Below are 21936 nucleotides of genomic sequence, written 5' to 3'. Positions count from 1 at the left end.
ACCATTCAGCGACCATTCAAAGTTATGACAATGCTGAAAAAGGAGATTGTCGACCAGTCCTTGAAGTTGCAGCCATCCCAGCACCCCCACAGTCATGTGATCACAATCTGGATGCTTGGTAACCTGTTCACGCTTAAGACGAGTTGCCAAGCATCCCACAATCACATGATCGTCATTTGCAACCTTCCCTGCTGGCTCCCCCCAAGCAAAGTCAATGGGAAGCCGGCAAGAAGGTTGCGAATTGCTGGGATAAGTCTTCTCCCCCACCAGCCTTGCTCACATGCACTGCTCTCTCCTTCCCCACTTCGCTCGCAGATATCCCACACCCTCTTTCCTCAGCCTCCCTGCACTCATACACATGCACATACCCCACATCCTCCTTCCACAGCCTCTCTGCAGTCACGCACACGAAGGCATGTACCCTGCACCCTCTTTCCACGGCCTACCTGCGATCATATCCATGTACCCTGCACCCTCTTTCCATGGCCTACCTGCGATCATATGCATGCACCCCATGCCCTGTTTCCACGGCCTCCCTGCAGTCACACACACAGGCACATATCTTGCACCTTCTTTCCTCAGCCTTCCTGTGATTGCACAAATGCATGTATGTAACCCGTGGCCGCCTCCCCTGGTCTCCCTGCACACACATGCATGTATGTAACCTGCACCCTCCCCAGCCTCCCTGTGATCACATGCACGCTGCACCCTCATTCCCTGGCCTTTCTGAGCATGTGCCACACCAAGCTCCCCTCTCCTGACTCATGCGTGGCCTGTGCTGGGCCTCCCATGGTCTCCCCCACCCCCCTCAGCACCCCTCTGCTCCTTACCTGGGACTCCCTCTGCTTCCTGCTTAATGACCCCCACGTGTTGGGTTGCGACAACAACCAGGACTGCCTGGATTGCCATCGCTAAGCAATGTGATGATGTGACATCACACTTTACAACTGCATTGCTTAGTGATGGCAATCCCAGTCCCAATTGTAGTTGTAACTCAAGGACTACCTGTAATGGAAGTGCTTTGGCCCTTCTGCCTTCTGGGATGTTTTGATTTCTATAACAGGTGCAAAAATAGGCTATTCAGCTGTGAAAAGATATATAGAAGATATTGGTTGCAGTTTAATTCTATTTTTATATCTTCAGAAACCTAAATGTTATTTGGAATTAAGATATAATAGGTTTCTTGTTTATTCCCGAATCATCTTTATAGTCCTTTCAAGATTTGGAGGGTTACTTAATTCTGAAGACATTAAGAAAAGTAAATAAAGTTGATAAAAATACATTGAGATAATATGCAGGCATTTTTCAAATAGAACATTCTGCATTATCTCTGGAAATATATGTAAATTTTTAATGTATATCTTCAGATTTAAAATGTCATGAAGGTAGAAAATATATTCTGATTTATAAATAACTTTGATGTGATTTGATAATCTAGAAAATGTTTCCAGAATATTGTCATTCTTCTATTCATTGAGCTCTCTTGATTAAAATAAATTGAATCATGAGGGAAAAATAATAACTTTGTGCAGTGAAAGAAAAAAAAATGTTCTGTTTAACATTTTCCTTTCAATAGCTCCATTAGTAAAGATAAAACAGGCTTTAACCAAACTGAAGCAAGAAACCATTCAGATGGACATACGAATTGGTGTAGTGGAACATACATTACTTCAATCAAAGTTGAAAGAAAAATCAAATATGACAAGAGACATGCATGCTACCATAATTCCAGATTCTTCGATTGTTGGTACCTATTAACTTTTAAAATAAATGCTATGCTAATAAAATTTTGTACATAATATATTTTTACATTATGTATGTTATGCTGCAAATCTACTGCTGCTTATATAAACACAAAGTTTTATGTTTTACAACCAAGACTTACTATGTGCCTGTTTTTGTATGTATATGTCTATATGTGTGGAGAGAGAGAAAGAGAGAGAGAGAGACGATAGTATTTAGCAAGTGTCTAGTATAGTAAAACAAAAGGTTTGGATTGAATTGGATTGAAAGGAGAAAGCATTCAAAAGCAAAGTCCGGTACAAAAATGGATTGTTGCAAAACATCTAACTAGAAACTTCAGCAAGATTGGTTTCCTTTTTCTAAGACAGTGGGACATCACAACTTCATGGACTGCATCAGGCTCTGTCAGGGCTACCTGTTTCATCTAGTTTGTACTTTACTGTATTTTGAACTAGGAAGTTACTGCCTTTATTAGGGTTAAATGACTGATTTTGCCATAGTTGCTCAACAACTGCTTGGCTAGGGTATATAGCCTATAATAGCCATTATAGTCTATGTCCATAATCTGTTAGTTTAATGGATTTAAGTAGGATTGTAACCTACACTTGATTTTTAGGTCAGTTTTTAATTGAATAGTACATTGGCATACTAATATCTTTTAGGATTGTATTGTATATTAACTATATTTTATAAATAAAATAATAAGCACTAGAAAGAAATTGAAAACAACAGATGTAACAACCTGACACCTCCAGCTCTCAGTTACATTAACTCTCCTGGCAACCATTCATGATTCAAAAGAAAGTTCATTTATTGAGAATAAGTGTACAGATCCAAAGCATTGCTAAGACTAAGCCCTCGCGCACCAAAAGTTGCTTTTACCCTTTTCCCTTCTCCTCCTCTCGCCCCCCCTGCTGCCTTAGTCTTCTCACATTCTCCCGTTGGTATGACCTTGAGCATTCTGTTGCTTGTGATAAGAGCCCATCTCCCTCTAACGGTCTTCCATCCATCTTCCCATACTTACATCCCCCCCCCATGTCTTTTAATGGCAGAACCGCAGCAAGTGAAAAAGCCAAACCAATAATTAGCATGATTAATGTTTCGCAATGATGTTTTGCGAGGATTCTGACAACAGAATTATAAAACTTAGAATTTATCCTCGCAGCCTGCCTACTCTGGCATGAAGACATCTCCTAACCATTTTTAAGCAGCTTATCTTATAACGTTGCTTTCATCTAATCCATAACCCTAAATAGAAGCAGCCTAAAGTTGTCTGTAGTTATTCCATAGTTAAAGTGGCATCTTCTCTCTTCTCTTAACACAAGTCCTGTCATATAAACAATCTACAACATCTTACTGATGAAGCTGGTGATGACATGGGCAAGAGCCTGCCTAGTTCCTCTTGGCTGCTTTAAGTCCACTGTGGGTATGTGTCCCCTCTTCATCCAGTCACTGGGCACCACCCTTAGCAGCTGTTTTGGCTTGGGCTGAAAAAGGACCCAGACCCCTGACTTGTGCAATCCTATTTCTTCGTTTTGAAATAGAAATATTCATCTCCTGGAAGACTGGTTCTTCCTGAATGAATGCAGATCTTCTAGGAGATCAATATACCTGTGTCAAAAACAGACAAATCCTGGCTGTCAGGTCAATGAGGGTTGGGAGTATTGGTGGAGAAAACAAGGAGATCTGTCAATCTAGCTTGAGCTGTATGAGGTGTATCCTGACTGACAGATCTTAAAAAAAAAAAAGGGGTATATTGCTCTCCTGGCAAACTATTTTTCTTACAAAGGTATATTGATTTCCTGTCTTCTCATGGGCACTGATCTCTTTGTCCATTTTGGCTTGCTAGAGATACATGACACCTAGGTTGTGCAGAGTAGACCTGATAACCAGGTTTTCTTTTTCTTTCCCAGAAGATCAATTGTCCTGTGATTAAACACACACAAACATTCCAGCTGACTGGTCAGTATGGCATGGGGGAAGTGGAAAGATACTCTGTTGATCTGGGTGCAAGACACACTGACAGGTTGTTTTGTTTTGTTTGGATAGAATTGCTAGTCCTATGAGGGAGGGAAAGCCCATCTGGCTGGATGGTGGGGTATAGGAGGGTTGCAAGATGGGGCAGGAAGGAGCACCTGGAGTCCCCAGCCGTTACTCATAAATGGAGAGTGATTGGTGATTGTTTTTCCTGCCAACTGGTGACACTGGCTGGGATGGGAAAAGAAGCTGAAGAATCCACCAATTAGTGCCCTGAAGCTGTCCTTCATTAAATCTGTAAGGACACAGTCCCTGATCTGATTAACTGAGGCCCATAAAATCAGCTATGGTGGCAATGAAAATTACATCAACATACTTTTCTATTGACTCAAGGTTGGAGGGAATGCCCATTTATACAACCATAAGGAAGTACATGTAATCATGCAGCAATTAAATTGAACTCAGCTATGACTGTGTCTGAATTGCCTGCTACCACCTCCCCACCCCATTCGTCTCGCTTAGATATATTTCTTCAGGACCAGAGCATACATCAATTTCTCTTTCCTCTGAGTAGTGTGAAACTCTACAGAAACCCTAATTTCTGTAAGACATTTTCTGTAAGAATAGGGAAGTTGTCATTCAGAAATGGGCTGGTGCTAACATTCTAAGTTTTTTGTTTGTTTTGTTTTTTATTAGTCTCTCCAAACCAGTTATCTGGGCCTCAAGGAAGTAAATTTGTTCTGAAGCTCAAGAGTTTAGTATGATGCAGGTCTATAAAACCAGATCTTGAAACATGGACATAGAAGGAAAGAAATGAAAGAAACTAGAGTGGAGGTAGGACAGGTGCAGGAAGAGAAAGTATTGGTCCTGTATGTAAAAGTATTAAGACAATCTCCCAACAGAATGAATTGAAACTGGATGTAAGGAAAGAAGGATGTGGAAGCTGCTTGGAACAGAATGAAAATGTGAGAAGTTATTCACACATGAAGTATGAAAAGGATTTCTGATGAATGATGAAGTGAAAGAGGCAATGGATGAGAAAAATGTAGGAATGGTTGTGGGAAAAAAGGAGGATGAGAGAAACACTATAGATAGTCAAAGAAGAGATGAACAGAGCTCAGTAAGGAGAGTAAATGCAATTAAAAATAAAAATGAAATTATTTGGGATGAAACATAAATGTGGGAATACTTCAAGAAGTATTTTAGAAATTTCTGTAGGGATGATAATGTTACATTAAAGAGTAGAATTGAAATGCTGTAAATGTTAGTATCCAAGGAAAAGTGGATGAAAAGGAAGTCATAAATGCTGTGAGAATGTTCAAAATGGTAAGGAAGCAAGTATACTGTAGATGATATAACTGGGGAAAGATTAAAATGTAGTTGCTGTTTGTTTATAAAGTGGATATACAACTCTTTTACCATGTGTATAAAAATTCTAACTCTGTGTGATAATTGGAAGAATGCCTTTATTTTTCCCATATATAGAGGGAATAGAGGCAAGACTTAATGCAAAAACTAATGGAGTATTAGTTTAATTGTCCTTGAGAATGTTTGGCAGAATTATGATTAAAAGGGTATAAGGGATGACCATGAGCAAAATGTGAGTAGTGCTGTGCATTTTTATTGCAGGTACAGAATATGCAGAGCAGATTTTTTTTTCTTTAACAATTAATTTTAAAATATATGAAAAACTTATTATATGTGTAATAAACTTTGTATGGGAAATTGTGTGATAAAATAAATAAACTTGAATTATGGAATGTTTTGCCTGAATATGGAGTTGGGGTTGTGTGCTAAAGAAATTAGAATGGTATGTAATGGAAGTGAAGCATGTGAAAATAGTTCAGCACCGAGCAAGGAGCTTGACAGGATATATATCCTTGGTTGTTGAATGTTTTTATAGAAAATGTATTAAGAAAGCTTGTGATGAGTTAGAGGTGTGTTGGTTGAGAATGTAAATTAGTGTGTACTTTTGTATGAGGACAATGCAAATGATTTGCAGTGAATGTTAGGCAGATTATATGATGCAACAAGGAGATTAATTTTCAGAATTAATCTGTTGAACAAGATTAATACAGCTATGTGTAACTGCAGGGAATTGCCTCCTTTCTTTTTTCCATGTTAATTATCCATCGTGGACTGAAAGCTTGACAGAGGAAATGGCATGAATTATAGCAGGTTATACCTATCAGGTGAAAAATCAGAGCAAGTAAATGAATTATTGTGCCTTGGTATGTTTACTGAAGGTGGGAAAGATGGGTGAAGAAAGTTTAAGATGTGCAAATGCTGGAAGAGAGGTTAGTGGTTACTGGGGAGGCAGGGGCAGTGAGGAATGAATGTTTCTCAAAAGAACCAACCATGTCTGTGTGTGAGTGCATGCTCCTACCCATTTTGTTATATGGAAGTAAGTGTTGAGTAGAATCAGGAGAAACATAGTTGAATGCAGTAGGAATGATGAAGGGTGAGAAATGGCCTTTTGTGTTCAGAAATAAACACTTGGGTTTCTTCTCCAGAAACTATAAAACAGGTCTCTTATGCAACTCTGGGGTGTGCCCAGAAGGAGTGTCTGTCATAATTAATCATTAGACTTCAATAATTTTGCTTCCTGGAACCTACACACTGTGCTTTCCCCATGATTCATTCTGCTGTCTACACTGCACACCATGAAGTTTCCAGGAAAACTGATCATCAACATGACTGCTGTTCCTGTTCCTGCTTTCTTTAAAACCTTGGATAGCTGGTGTCCTGATCCTTGAAACATTTAATCAGCTCCAGACTCAGTGCAGCAAGCATATAGTTCATGCTGGACATGAAAGATACTGTTTTCTTTGTATGAACAGTCCTTTGCTTCAGTACCTTGATAAGACTTCTCTCAGCTGACTTCCCTGGAGTTTAAGTGATTCTAACAGTTCATCAGCAATAACTTGAGCTGAATTCGAATTATTATTTCCTGTTATTTACTATGAAGTTTATTGCATACAACTACCTTCTCATAATGACAAAAGGGATCAGTACAAAGCCAGTTTCTTACTATAAAACAACTGTATAACTGCCAGGTTTTGCTTCCTTTCTTCCTTCCATTCTCAGTTGTTCAACATGAATTGAAAGCTTAACATGAAATTGTACCACTAACATCAGTTCTATCAAGCACAGTTGGTTTCTTAATCTTAGAACCAGGCAAGAAACAGTAGCCTGCTTCTTGGACAAGATTTTGAAAACTATTAAGGATCATAAACTGTCAGTGGACTCATTTATATTCTTAATCACATGACAGGGTGCTCTTTTAGGGTTTTTTTCATTCAGCATGCCTTGTGATACCTCAAATTGGGACCATGACAACCTAAATCCTGCAGTGCCATTTGTGTTGCTTGGCTAGTAATTTATCTGTGTGCGTTTAATTTTTCCTCATTACTCATATTAACATTTCTTTGAATTAACCACAATACATGCTAGGTAATTGAATTAATTTCAGCAATTTTTTTTTTTTTTTTTAAAAATACCTGCCTACTTAAATCCTCCCACTTGTTCACTCGGGAACTCTATTGTTATATTAGACTAGTATTGTTAACCTCACAACTGCTTTGTATTTTTCTGCCAAAAAGGTTACTTCTAATAATAATAATAATAATAATAATAATAATAATAATAATAATAAAAATTTGGAATAATTTATCACTAAAACGTTTATTATACGATAAGGGCAGAAAGCTTCAGGACATGTGAACTCCCGTTCCTATTTTCCCAGAGCTCTATCTGATCACAAATGTTAAGAATTGAGGTCAGAGGAAAAACAAATTATAATGTAAGTCCCAAAATAGGCATAACTTCATTTCAAAGAGGAGGAGGCAGAGCAGAGAAAGAAACAGCTCCCCAAATGCCCACTAAAACCTAGAAAAGCTTCCCCCCCCCCCCCCAATATCTGTTACATGGTATTACTCATTTGCAGCACTGTTTCTTCCCAAAATATTAAGTCCATCACTTGGCCATAAAAAAATTGCTTACCTCTGTTGTAAGTGAATATTTTATATTTATTTATATTTCAAATTTAGACACCTCCCATCTCACAAGGAAGTGACTCTGGGCGGTTTACAATAAAAACAAATATTAGTTAAAATAGAATAAGAATAGTATAAAAATACAATAAAATCAAATACATACATAAATAATATCTTCCAAGATGCTGATGATCGAAAAGATATTAACATATGGGAGGATTGGTTGCCCCTTTTCTCGCCCCATGAAAGTTGGCAGAGCCGGGTCTTAACTGCTTTCCGGAAGGTCAAGAGAGTAGGGGGCTGCCTCACCTCTGGGGGAAGGGTATTCCATAGGGCAAGGGCCACGGCAGAGAAGGCTCTCCTTCTGGGCCCCGCCAGTTGACATTCTTTCATCAACAGGGTCTGCAGCATACCCCCTCTCCTTGACCAGGTGGGACGGGTCGATATAATGGGGGTGAGACGGTCCCTCGGGTAACCCGGTCCCATGCCATATAGGGCTTTAAATATACCCATCTCTTTCTTCTTAATAGATATGCAATATCACTAACATTTAAGGATGAATTATGTAGAATCTTTGGAATAGGGTTAGGATAACAATGCATTCCTGCCTACTCAGAAGCAAATTCTATTACGTTTAATGTGATCTATTCTCAGGTAAGCGGGTACAAAATTGTAACAATGGCTCAGCAGTCACACTGTCCAAGAGGGAAGTATCATCGGCATGTAAAAATTGCTTATGTATTATAATGTCCCTTTGTGGCAGTTGTATCTCTGTCATCTGCATTCTCTATAGCTAGTAATGTCAAATCTATCATGTACTATGTTTAGGTTTTATAAATACATGCCTATGCAAGCAAAACATTAGTATGAATAAGAATATGGTGGACTCATATGTTTAACAAATCTGCTGGGAGTTTTCCCTAAGCTAAAGGCTACTGTAGCTTTAATATAATATATACTACTCTTTAGTGTCTGTCATAACTAAAGAAGCAAACATGAGTATCTTTGTAAAGTAAGAGTAGTAAAATTTAGAATTGGAATGAGATTTCAATGCCATCTGGCTCTTTCTTTAATAAACACTCATATTTCTGCCATTTTTATTGCAGCTAAAAATACTTACAGGCGAAACAAAATTATACCTGATAACCTAAGAATTTCTGACAAGCAAGGAATTCTTGGAAACAAATCTCTGGCAGGTTTTGTAACTTTAACCCATCAAGAAAACTAACTCAAATAGAACAAGCTAATCAAATCATGTTCAGCAACTACGATTCACATATATACATTTTACTCTGCTTAGAAGATTTGGGATTCAAAGAGTATCTTTTAGGGTAAGAAGTGAAATTTTTTAAAGTGAAAGGTCTAGAATTCAAGCACTAAAGGACAGTTATGACTACAGAAATGATTATCTTCAATATATGGATTGCCTTTCTAGAATTTGTAAGGTGCAAATTCTTGTAATTTCTATGGTGGTATGTATCTGTTATCAAGCTTTCTCCTCAACAAAGAGAGAAACTTGTCTTTATTTAGAAGATGCATAGATTCTTAGGAATCTATCAAATTCCATTGTATATGCAAGATTAAATCTTCAGGAGATTTTTAGCATGCATTACATGGAGATGATAGACATATTTTCCTTGTTATCCAAGTGAAAATGGTAATAAATGTTTTAGTCTTTTTCAATACAAACAGAAATTAGTATGATATCTGAAACCATGTACAGCCAGGCTAAATCTATATAAATATGATTAAATAAATAATTAAATAATTAAATGTCCTAATTAGAAAGCTGGGAAGAATAAATACAGAAGCTATTTATATCCTTACTCTCAAACTCACAGTGAAACTAATAGTATTTGAGGGATGGGGGCAGTTTATATTGGACAACAGGTTAAATATTGTTTCCCAGAATGATTCTTTTTCAGGAATACTGTCTTTGGTTGCTAATTAATTAGCAAAGAGATATATAGGAGATAAATTTTAGTCATATCTAATTTGGTCCTGAGTTAATCCAATATATTTATCCATGTGAGCACTTGTAGAATTTTAAACTCATGGACAGAGGAGAAAAGGGTAATGCACAAAACAGGAGAAGATTTCAACCATTCATTTAGAAACTCCCGTGTGCACAGAACCAGTGTGGGTAAATACAAAAGAGTATGCCTGGGCTACCAGACACAAGTCGAGGCCCTCACAGCCCAGAAAATCCACAAATGTAGTGCCATACACATTAATTCCCCCCACCACCACCACTTGCCCACCACCACCACCTTTCTCCTGAAGGCTTTCTGTAGAACCAAGACTGTCAAGTGAGAAAGCAGCTTAGTAGTGTGTCTACATTCTTTTTAAAGCTAACAGAACGAGAAAGAAAAGGTGCCAGTGTGTGGCAATATGGGGGGGGGGGGGAGCACGGGTGGAGAATAGGAAAAGTATACCTTTGTAGGGAGAGAGAACAAACAAGGTGGGGGTGAATGGGGTGGCCAATAGGATACTTAGATGCAAGAGGTGCCATTCATTTCTTATTTCAGATAACAGATTTAGGATTAAAATCTAATATTCCTTTTTGAGTTAAGGAATGCAGGCTTTCTCCCCCCCCCCCCTTTGGGGGCAGCTTAGAGGAGTTGTTTCAATTACAAAAAGCAACTTTAAGCTGCCATCTTTATTATGGGTTAGCATTCCAAATAAGTTATATCTGGGATGAGCAACATCAATGAAATGCAAGAAATTATTAGTCACCATGACCAACTTGATCTGTATTAATTTTAGTAAGATGATAAATGTTATAATCAACATGTTTTTAAAGGCAGTATAGAAATTAAATTTATTTTTAAAAAATAAAGGTCATATGCACATTATTGCAATATATAATAAAAATATCTAATGCATCATTTTTATGAAGGTCTTACAGTAATGCATCATTTTTAAGGTCTTACAATATTTTTGTCACCATGTTAAGCTGTTATTATGTAGCTATATAGATTTGTAGCTGTAATGGATTAAAGACTAATAATTCTTAGTGGCTTCCTGGGTAGGGGACCTCTATATATTCTCCAAATACAATTATTGTCTTCCCTGATGAGAGGGAGTAGTAGTGGAATTCAGAAGGAGAGGAAGTTGTTCTGAGTAAATATTTGCTGTCCCCATCCCACCCACCCCAAGGAATCAGGTACCTGAATCAGCAATTTCATGAAAACCATGAAAGAATGGGAACTAGTGGGAACTCTGCAGTGGGGGCAAGTGATACTGTATGAGCATAGGACATCATCATGCATATGCTGTGACTTACGTACTTGATTCAGATGCCATGATACAAACATAATGGTGACAGATGGGTGGCTTTTGACATAGTTTGTTACAGACTCTATTGCTGGGAATGTTGAGTTGTGCAAAGATTTTTTTAAATAAAATTTAAAAATCAGTGCTGTACAATCTGGGGTGGTTTTATATGTGTTGCAATCCTTCGTTTGCACAAACCTTTGTACAGACTACTGTATACTGGTTTTCAAAGCCAGATCTTAGCATCAGGTAAATTATGGCAAATAAACTGTTTTCTCAAATACTACTTTGTTGCTTTAATTAGTTTTTTCCTTTAAAAAATATTCAAATGTGTAAGCTTATTCCAGGAGATTTCCTAGCCTGCTCCATCCAGATTCCAAACGAGGAGAGCATTTCCCTATTCAAAAATAGGTGGTGGCAGTGGATTTACCTGTGTGGGTGAAACTTTCACCTTGGTAAATAGCCACACCCAGACACTCCAGAACCAGAGGGTTGGTGATCTCAGAGAGGTGTCTGGCAGTTGGATATGGGTGTGGTGATAGACATTTTTCTTACCTTCTTCCCTCCCTTTGAGATCATAGTTCTTTACTTCATCCCTCTCTGCCTCTGTTTCTCTCTCCCCTCTTGTATTTAATTACCTTTGTCCAGACAGAGTAGTCTGTATGTAGCTTTCTATACTAATATCTTGCCCAGCTTCTTGATTTTTATAAAATGAGATAATTCAATGAATTGCTGACTTGTCAAGTCCTTCAAGGCTGTCAAACTCAGGAAACAACCACTTGGATTTTCAGAACGTTCTTTATTGTTAGTAGGGTAACATAACAGGACTCTTGAGGGCTTGCCAAAACAGTTATCCAGATCAACTTATGTCTGACAGACCCTGGAATGTGAAGGAGGGAGCAGGACCATTACAGAAAAGTTTTGTTAGTCAAGGAGAGGGAGATTGAGTTATTCTGAATCTTTCTCATGTTTCCCCCTCTCCTTGAGTAAGGAATCTTTTCTGTAATGGCCCTGTTAGAAATTCCATCCCAAGCCTTCCTGATAGGTTTCCTATGCCACACAGTATGTCTTGTATATGCAGAGCTGGCATGCAAATAACCATGCACATTCGTTTTATTTATGCCTGTGCTTTTCTCATCATTTCCTTTTGAAGATGAGGACCTCTGGTCTTCGGCAGGGTAACTATCAGCAGGGACTACCATTAGCGTCTGTAGTTCAAAGTTATCTGAATACCAAAAAGTATAGAAAAACATGTTAATATTTTCTTTTCAAAAGCCACATTATCATTTTCTGGTCTCACTCATAGTGGAGGAAATGACCCTTAAAGAAAATCTCTCTCTCTTCTTTAGGTTAGAGATGGTTAGGTGGCCATTGTATATGACCAACTCTAGGAGAGAGAAAAATGATGCGTGCAATTAGCAAAGCAGGTGTAATACCTCTCTTATTTTGGAGTATGAAAAACAGTGGCTTAGACACATAAAGCAAATTGATCAATGAAGCAAATCCTTCAAGTTCTACCAAAATGTTTTATCTGTGACAATCCCCCTCCTGATAAAGCCTTCTGGAGTTTATTTAGCAACAACTATAGTTGAAAGCTATTTCCCTGTACTGATGCAGGCCTATTTTATGTGCTGTTAACAGCTGTGAGCAAAACTCCATAGTCTAGTCATAAAATACTCCAATATTCTAATGAAGCATTCCATTTTTTTCCCCAATGAACTGCTGATCTGTCTATTCTGAAGTGGTTTGTTGGCCTCTGTTAATGATACATCTGGAACAGGAAATGGTACCCTCTTTCTCATTCTCTCTCTCTTGCACACACACAAACACACATACACAATCAACCTCTCCCTCATTCAGTCTGTCCTCCATTGCTTTTACCCCAACAGCTGTGATTTGCCAGCTTTCCTTGATGCAGGGCAACCTGCGATTTTTTTTAAAGTCGTTACAGTGGTGCAATGCTGGCAGATGAGCTTCTATCCATAAGCAATCTCTCATACTTTTATTTTAAAAGGTGTACAGCTGTGCCTATGGACAAAGTGGCTTAAATAAGGTATGTACTACATTCCTGCAGCTGGAGGACCATACTTTTATTTATTTATTTTTTTAAAAAAATTGCCCTGAGACATGGCAGGCTTATAGTTGTTAAAGCAATGTTTTGGGAAGGTTGGAAGGGTTAATGGACAAAATGAATGTCTTAAGCCTTGCACTTATTTAAATGATCCATGCACAGCTATTGTGCAAATATGGCTGATAGATTTGTAAGTGACTTGGTTAGGCACATTTTATGAACACAGGCAGTCTAATTCCTTCAATATAGTTGTTGGTTGCTTGTGTCAAATTTGTAATTTTCAAGATCTATAACAAATATGAGTCTTTTTGTTTCTGTTTTATACATGAAAATATCAGTGAATCTATGATGGTATATGATTTTGTATTGCTATCGAGGCTTTGCACATCTTGAGAGCAATAAGATAGCAGAATGGCACACAGAAGGGGTGTTTCATCACTGTGCTATCCTCTTTAAAAATACACATTTAACTATGGCCCCGATCTACCCTGAAAAAAAAATACGCAATTTATTTTCCTGGTGGATCAATGCGAGAAATAGAACCAATGTTAAAGTTAAATCATTCATTTCAGATTATGCTCATTCCCAATGCTCGGGTCTGAAGCAAGGGACTCAAACTATATGAATAGTAACATTAAGAAACATTTTTGTCACACTGTGACAAATAATGCTGGGTAAGGTGATAATCCAGCTTAGGTTATCCAGACAAATGGGGGGAGAAAACAGTACATCCAGGATTTGGAGTAATTAGAAAATGAGGGGGAGCTGAAATCCTAGAATAAGATTTGAACTGAAATCAGGAAAATTTCCAGTAAGTAAACATTTAAGCATGGACGTCTGTAAATTGTCCATACTTTTCACACTGAATTTAAAAAAAAAAAAACATTCTGTATAAGCATATTTGGGGTTGGATATGTTATCCCTAAACATTTTTAATATATTTTTAGAGATATCATTAAACAGTATGGCAAGGAAAACTCACCTTGTATTGTTCATTGATTCTGTATGAACAAATTTTGGTATCTACAAGGAAGTAAGCTTATTATAAGAACTGTTGGACAGAATATATGATGTTTGTATTTTAATATACTCCATAAAAGACTCCTGCCAGGTGGTAGGAATATGCTAAAGTTCTATCCCAGAATGTTCAAATCCTACAATGGGCCACTAACATCAGAACAGCCTGTTCTGGATGGTCTAGAAATGGCCTGACCTCAAAATATGCTATTGAGCTTCCAGAATACTTGAAGTGACCCATTTCATGATGAGACACTTGTAGAATATTCAGAACAGCCTATTTTGGAGTTGGAACATTCTGTAATGGAATTTTTGCCAAGCCCTAATGCAATTTTATAATTAAAACTAGGAGAACTCTGGCTATGTATTATCTACATCTGAAAGTGTTTAATTATTCAATCTGTACTTGGTCTTTCATTGGTATGGTGCGAAGCATGAGTGGGCAGGGCCAGAATGAATAATTAGGCTGGGAAAAGAAGACTAAATTTAGTTTAAAATTAAATTAATTAAATACTATTAACAGTCATCTGTTTAATAATGTAACTTTTTTGTCAGATAAAAAAATGCCCATTCAATGGCAAGTTTTAGAAGGGTTCTGTGTGCAACACACAAAACTGAGGCTATGAATTGTGCGCACCCCATTGTAAAATATGCAAATTTGGCAAAATCAGATGCCATGATTGCTTCTGAGGAACTGAGTAATACACTTGTTGGTGACTTGTCCCTGATACTGAGGGGCAATGACAATCCATGAAATTCACCAGTGACATCACAATATCACAATATTCTGGCTAAATTGCATTCAGGTAGCTAAGAGAAAACAGAAGTGCGCTCAAGTTCCCAGAAGGCTTCCCTCTGACTAAACTACAATGGCTGTATTCATACATCATGTTAAGTCCTAATTGCTGGTCTACAAACAAGCCACATTGTAGTATAATATGATACATGAATCCAACAAAATCTGACTGAGAACTGATTTCACTTTCTCTCTCTCTCTCTCTCTCTCTCTCTCTCTCTCTGTGTCTCTGTCTCTGTCTCTGTCTCTGTCTCTGTCTCTGTCTCTGTCTCTTTTTTGGAGTAGCCATTATAGTGATATTTTCAAGTTTCAGGCCTCAGATATTCTCCTGCAGTTTATATGACTATCATTATAACATGTTTTATAGGGCTATGGCCCAGAATCTGCTTTATGTACCAGGATTTTGCCTCCAAATTTAAAGAATAGAAAGCTAAGTCTTTGCCCAGAAATATCTGTGGGAGCATTTTTTTTACTGCTGGTCTTAGCTCAAATGGCCATATTGTGATACACACACACACCAACACACACATATATCCCACCCTATTCTGTTTGACACAGAAAGTATAAATAGATGCAAGCAAGGTCATTTACAGAGCTGAAGTGGTAAATGCAACATCCTATAAAGTTTATTAAAATGTACTATTAAATTTTACAAATATATTCAGAAAGTAAATTCTAGATTCCTCATTGGCTTGGACTATGTTTCTTTGGCCATATAACAACTTGTAATTCCCAAGCAAGTAATGCCAACTTTTATCAAAACTAAATACCTTCAGGGCTACTTTAGAAGGCACTATATTCGAGAGGCATTGTTTTTAAACTGGGAGAAGACAAGAAGACAATATTATTTAAAAGTTCCACGATGGATATCCACTATTGAAGCCTTTTCTTATTCAATAACATATAAAAAGGAACAAACAGTTAGATATACTGAGATATTGAATGAAAAGGGTGAACTTAAAACTATGCAAGCGTTGGAAGAACAAGGTATAAAAATGAATTGGTTCTCATATTTGCAAATACAATCTAGATTCGATAAAGATTTTAAAGCAGAAGGTATTTATGATGAGCTGACTGTTTTAGACAAAATTTTGATGGGTACTGATGAAAAGGTGATTAAAAAACTTTATGGACATTTACTAGAATTTAAGATGGAGGAAGAACAGGTTAAAGATACAATGATCGCATGGGGGAAAAATTTTGGATACGGAATTGATTTAGAGAAGTGGCAAAAATTATGGTCTCAAAACTATAAAATGACAATGTCAACTGCATATAAAGAAAACTTGTATAAGATGTTTTACAGGTGGCATTTACCTCCAGCAAGGATTGCGAGAATGTACAAGAACAAGTCTGATAAATGTTGGAAGTGTCATCAGAAGCCCGGTACATACTACCATATGTGGTGGACATGCCCAGAAGCTAAAAGATATTGGATTAAAATCCACACATGGTTGGAAAAAATGATAAAACAACATATAGACTTTAAACCAGAGACATTCCTATTAGGAATTATACCTGAAACATATAGCAAAGAACTGAAATATTTGATTGTAAATGTTCTGACAGCGGCTAGAATTGTATTTGCTAAAAACTGGAAAAATGAAAAAGTACCTATGCAGGAGGAAGTCATTAAGAAAATTATGGAATGTGCAGAGATGAGTAAATTAACATTTGAAATTAGAGAGCAAGAAGATAAACAATTCTATATGATATGGGATTTGTTTTATCAATGGTTGGATGAAAAGATATAGTAATGTAATAGATCAGCAAATTATATAATAGAAACTTGACAAACTGATATAAATTATTTTATATATATATATATATATATATATATATATATATATATATATTAAATCAAAGGATAAAAATGATATAAATCCTATTATGAAAACTGGTGTTATAGACTAGTAACAAATGAATAATAATTGATAATTGATAAATATATAAATATGTGTTGGATAGATGACATGAGATTCTATATAAATGATGAGTGAAGATTATGAAAGGATGGCACAAATGATTGGTAACTGGCTGACACACGGTTTAAAATGGAAGATGGTTTTTTTATGCTTTTTATGTTATTGTTTGTTTGTGTTTGTTGTAAAAAATAAAAAATTTATTAAAAAAAAAAAACTAAATACCTTCAGATCAAAAGGACAGAATTCCAGGCAGAATGGAACTTAGTTTTCTAATACTACATTCATTTAAAAACAATAGCAGCACAGTCTTAATCTGTTGATTGGCAGAATGATTCTCTTCCTCCTTCATGCCACAAGCTGATACAGACACATTAAATCAGAAGGGAACTATATGCATAGCAGCATTGATACTTTGGGAGTCAGAAATAGCCCAATTAAAGTCCTTGCAAAATCTGGTACAGGCTCCAATCTTTATCCTTTTTAGTGATGTGGGAACTAGAAATCACTGTGGTTGGGACTTGGCAGAACTAATGTCAGTTTAGCTATCCAATTTGCAAGTTCCCTAAAGAGCATAGCTGCATATTATATATGCAAACTATTTGCTGAAATCTGGTGACTGTTTTAACAGCACCTCAATCTAGTAGAATAGAGTACGTAAAGAGTGAATAAAAGAAAAACACATCATCAATACAATAATTGGCATGTTTCTTGCTTCATAAGAAATAAGGACACTGATTTATTTAAATTAACAAAAAGTACCAAACAAGGATACTAACAGTTTCTGCTGCAAATTGGAAGTGAATCAAGACTAGGAAAGCATGCAGAACAAAAGCATGCAAAATTCTTTCCAACTCTTTACCCAGAGGCCATAGAAGGGGTCTACTTTGTTCTGTGTAACTAAGTAACATATTTCATCTTTGTCTGTGTTTCTACTCCCTTCTCATGTTGCATCTGTACGTTTGAGTGTTTGTGCACACTGGGAAGTCGGCTGCATGTGCTCCTCACTCTGTGTCCTGGTGACCATGGAGGAATTACCAGAGTCCTCAGCAATTGTCCAGCTGCCATTCTCCATAAGGATGCACTAAGGGAAAATTGTCTTCGTTTTTTTTTTTTTTTCTATAGCATCCGGCTGGATTCAGCCCATTTTCAAACCTGAAATTTTTGGCCGGCTTCTTCCCCTGTAGCAAATTTGGTTCCTGTTCTGTTCAGTCTTTGGAAGTTCCTGCTGAGAAGCAGCCATTTGGATGGAGTCCCAAATCCCTTTTACATAATTTTTTCCCAAAATCTGTTGGTATTTTGAAAGAATAACCTGCAGTTGATTTTGTCAAAAATTCAATGTGATTGTTAACAAGCGATTAGGTAAAATACTCCAATGTTATTGCCAAGTAAAAGACTAACTCAGCCATTGAAAATTAATTGTGGAAATAAAGTAAGGTCCTTCCTTCCCCCTCAAATTGTTGTACATAAATTTGGGGGGAATCAAAAGTAAGGCCTAGGAGCTGTTGAAATGGCCAGCTAGTTACTGTAGCACACACATGTTATTTGAGAGTTCTACAAAGCAAGAATTCATTTGCCATTTTTCCTCCACCAGCAGGTATTTAATAGTGATATGTCCTTTAGAGTAAACATTTAAATGTCCAGTTCTTCTGTACTCCCAACAATAGTGATTTCAGAAGAAGCAAATTCTCACTTACTGAAGAAAGTAAGTTGACCTTGACAGAGATGGGCCAGATATGTTACCAAAGCAAAGAGGAGAAAAACATGCCTTAAATCCAAAACAAGCAGAAAACTCTATAAGCAGTTCAGACAGATTGATTGATTGATTGATTAAGTACCATCAAGTCATTTTCAACTCCTAGCAACCACATAGCTAGATTTTCTCCATGGTAATCTATTCCTAACCTGGTCGTTCAAGTATCCCAATGGGGTACTCTTTGCCACTGTAACTGACTCTATCCACCTTGTTGCCAGTCATCCTCTTCTTCTCTTTCCTTCCACCTTTCCCAGCATTAGAGCCTTTTCCAGAGAACTGGGTCTTCACACATATTGTGCCCAGAGTAGGATAATATGAGCCTGGTCATTTGTGCCTTGAGTGAGAACTCTTGAGTTGAAGTTCAGACAGACCCCTCCCTAATTCACAGGTTATTAAAAGGGGTGGGGGGGTACAGCACCCTTGCAAGATTTTGTTGTTATGGCCACTCTCAATAAGGTAGCCTTAGCTTCCTGTGGAGGTGATTTGTGGTCTGGTCTATCTGGTGGGGCTGACGTTTATGCCTTATTGCAAGCATGCTTTGTTGCTAGTTGCTAAGTTTTAAAACTACTCAACTAAAACATAAATAAAAAGCATAGCTAAGTCCTAGGAGTAGAGTGTACCTCTCATAAAAAATTTCAAATATTCAGCTATTCACTGGTTATAACACTGGCTGCTTTTCTTATGATCACGTAAAATAATCAGAGGGTAATTATGATTGTGAACAATCCATCCAGAGTCAAAGGATATCTTAAATAAGAAAATATTTTCAGTCTACTCCTACTGCATTTTTGAAGGAAGAATCATCACTATCTGCTGGGAAATAGCACTGTTCATATTTTATTTTTAAAACAAGCTGTCAGTCTTTAAACAGAGGCTGCCTTTGTCATGTGATCAAATTAAGAAATCCTTTAAAAACATTATACAGGTAAAGCATTGCTGTAGGTGAGCTGATGCACCTATCTATCCTACCTATCTACACTTTTCTGCCAGACCTGAATGTTACCAAACAATCATGGATATAGTCTACAAACATCATTTAATCACAGTATACACTATGACACAAATTTAAAAGAAAACCATTATGCAATTTAATTAGGACTATCATATTTGGGCTGTAACAATCCTGATGATTGCTATATGGTACCAAAGAGTTAGAGTTTTTTGTATATCTTTGCCACCATGTAGTGGTGTCCGAATTTTTGCAGCCTGGGTATGATAGCCCTATATTTAATGAACAGTTTGCTTGCTTTAACAAAAAACCAATCACAGGGCAAGAAACAATAACTTTGCTTTCATAAAACAAATATGACTACACCGGGCTTGGTAAATCATATCTTAACTCCATATTTTATTTTTTGGCATGCCCCAAATGTCTTGGTCCCCAGCTTTCTGCTTTTGAGAGGGAAGGGCCCATTAATCAATTCACCTGAACATAAATGTTAACCTTGATATGATCAGGAACCTTAAGGCAGCTGAGGCACCCTGATTTCACAAATTTCTATTCATTTAGTGCAGTGAAATAGATAATAGGTTGGTCTTTGACTGGGGAGACTCATTTTCAAGTTTATAATCAGCCCGGAGCTCACTGGATGATTGGGTCTATTTGTTTTTCTCAGTCCAATTTACCAGACATGATTGTTGCTGAAGGAAGAAATTAAGGAAGACCCTTATATATATTGCCTCAATTTTCCAGAGGAAAAAAGGGGATACATTCATTGGATCAATCAATCAGAATAAAAATTCCTAATTGGTCAATATAGAGTTGAATGTGGGACCAGCATCTGTGGCCTGATGCCCCTACATCAAGCATAACATCTGAATGGAGAAGTGTGATCATTTAAAAGCATACAGCTGGGTCCCATTGCCAGATGCTTGGTGTTTAAAAAGCAGGCAAGATGCTGCTTGCTTTGCTTTTCACTTTTCGGAAAATGCCAGTGTTGCATTGTATCTTCTGTCCTAGGCAACTATGAATAAGTACACAGAGAAATAAACACATAGGAAAAAGGAAAGAAAGAACATTAGAACATGCAACACACCCAGGCCCACTGCTATGTTGAGAGCAATTTGGCTTGTGTCCTGGTAGCTGTGGAGCCTAACTTTGTTCCTGCTGTGCCAAAAACCACATGTCCCAGAGGCATTTACTTCATCAGCCATATTCCAGTTATTGCATCTACAAGAGCAGTTGAGTTAATTTTCTAGGAGGAGGTTGAGGCAGATCAAGTTGCCAGTCAGAGTCCATCAGTGTGGTCAAATGTACTTTTTTATTGTGTAGTCTTCTCAGTAGACTTTTTTTGTAATGAAAAAGAAAAGAAGAGCCAAAATAAACACTCATAGGGAAAACAAGTAAGTCCTCTGGTCAACCTCATCCTTGGTAAGTTATTCAGACATCAGTGCCTCTGTGTTTAAGTCTACCAAATTTAGGCTGCCAAAATCCAGATGACTGTTAGATTACAGAAAAGAGATACTGCAAAACAGAACCCTGTATAGTCCAGATTTTGGCAGTTCAGATATGATAGCCCTAGTTGGGTCTTCCCAGGCACATGTGCACAAACTTACTTTTTTTTCTAAATGTAATACCCCAATCTTTACCAGTTACTAAGAGATCTTAATGGGACTTGCTTCTGAGTAGCTAGGCTTAGAGTCTCAGCCTGAAAATAATAGAAGACATCAGAGAAGGTACTTAATTGTGCTGTTGTATATATACCATCAGGAAATCAATCCTCAACATGCTCAAATGTTGCACATTTTCATAGCCAGAATTCCCTTTGTCCTTTCTCTTTTTCCTTTCATCCCTAAAATTCATCTTGGTAGCCCAGCTGCAGAAGTGGTCAATCATCAGGAAAAATGGCTCCCCCCTTCCTCCTTTTCCACCTGCTGCTGCACATTAGAGTTGGTTTTTCAATGGTACATAATTCAGGGATTAAGGCTAAGAATTAGCTTTAATTTAGCTAAGGATAGCATAATTTTGTGCTAAATAAAATTATTGGTGGGGGCAATTCTTGTTCTTTTGTCACTGAAATTTGTTCTGGAGGCTGCACACATGTTGCTACATTCAGTATTTCTTTTTCTTTTTCTTTTTAAGGGAAGAAGCTAATGCCAGCATAAGAAATAGAAATGTGACAGGTATTAGCCACAATGGAATATTATTTATCCCAGACTCTTCTGGAGCCCTTCACAGCAGTTTAGGAATCAGTAGATGGAAACTGCTGTGAACATCTACATCTTTATCTATATCTGAAGTGGATTTTAATGGCAGTTGAAAAGTTGGCAGCTTCAGCATGGGGAGATAAAAAGAATTTCAAATTATGGAAATAGATGTATAGTAGTACATTTTAATATATATATATATATTTATAGCAGAGATAAAAAGTGTAAGTTCCTGG

The 21936-nt window shown here is 37.2% G+C and overlaps 1 protein-coding gene across 4 annotated transcripts in view; it reads left to right on the top strand.

Annotated features, from left to right (window-relative positions):
• The window catches only part of IFT57 (intraflagellar transport 57), a 51994-nt gene extending 34690 nt beyond the window's left edge, over positions 1-17304 (top strand). Inside the window, exons 11-13 of one of the 4 annotated variants that reach the window (XM_088144493.1) lie at positions 1577-1747; positions 13006-13044; positions 15161-16722. In XM_088144493.1, the coding sequence (XP_088000619.1) occupies positions 1577-1747; positions 13006-13043 (209 nt within the window). In that variant the 3' untranslated portion in view covers position 13044; positions 15161-16722. Of the gene's footprint in view, positions 1-1576 lie in introns of all 4 variants that reach the window. The other 3 variants (XR_015796739.1, XM_025167321.2, XM_088144494.1) reach the window with 3 other exon arrangements.
• The last annotated feature ends 4632 nt before the right edge of the window (positions 17305-21936 follow it).

This window comes from Python bivittatus, unplaced genomic scaffold (genome assembly GCF_059951505.1).
Source record: "Python bivittatus isolate LINGU-HERP-01145 unplaced genomic scaffold, Pbiv_v1 ctg000350_np1212, whole genome shotgun sequence".
In the NCBI taxonomy this organism is placed as follows: domain Eukaryota; kingdom Metazoa; phylum Chordata; class Lepidosauria; order Squamata; family Pythonidae; genus Python; species Python bivittatus.
Note: the sequence above shows the minus strand (reverse complement) of the source record. Positions and strands in the feature narration are given on the sequence as shown.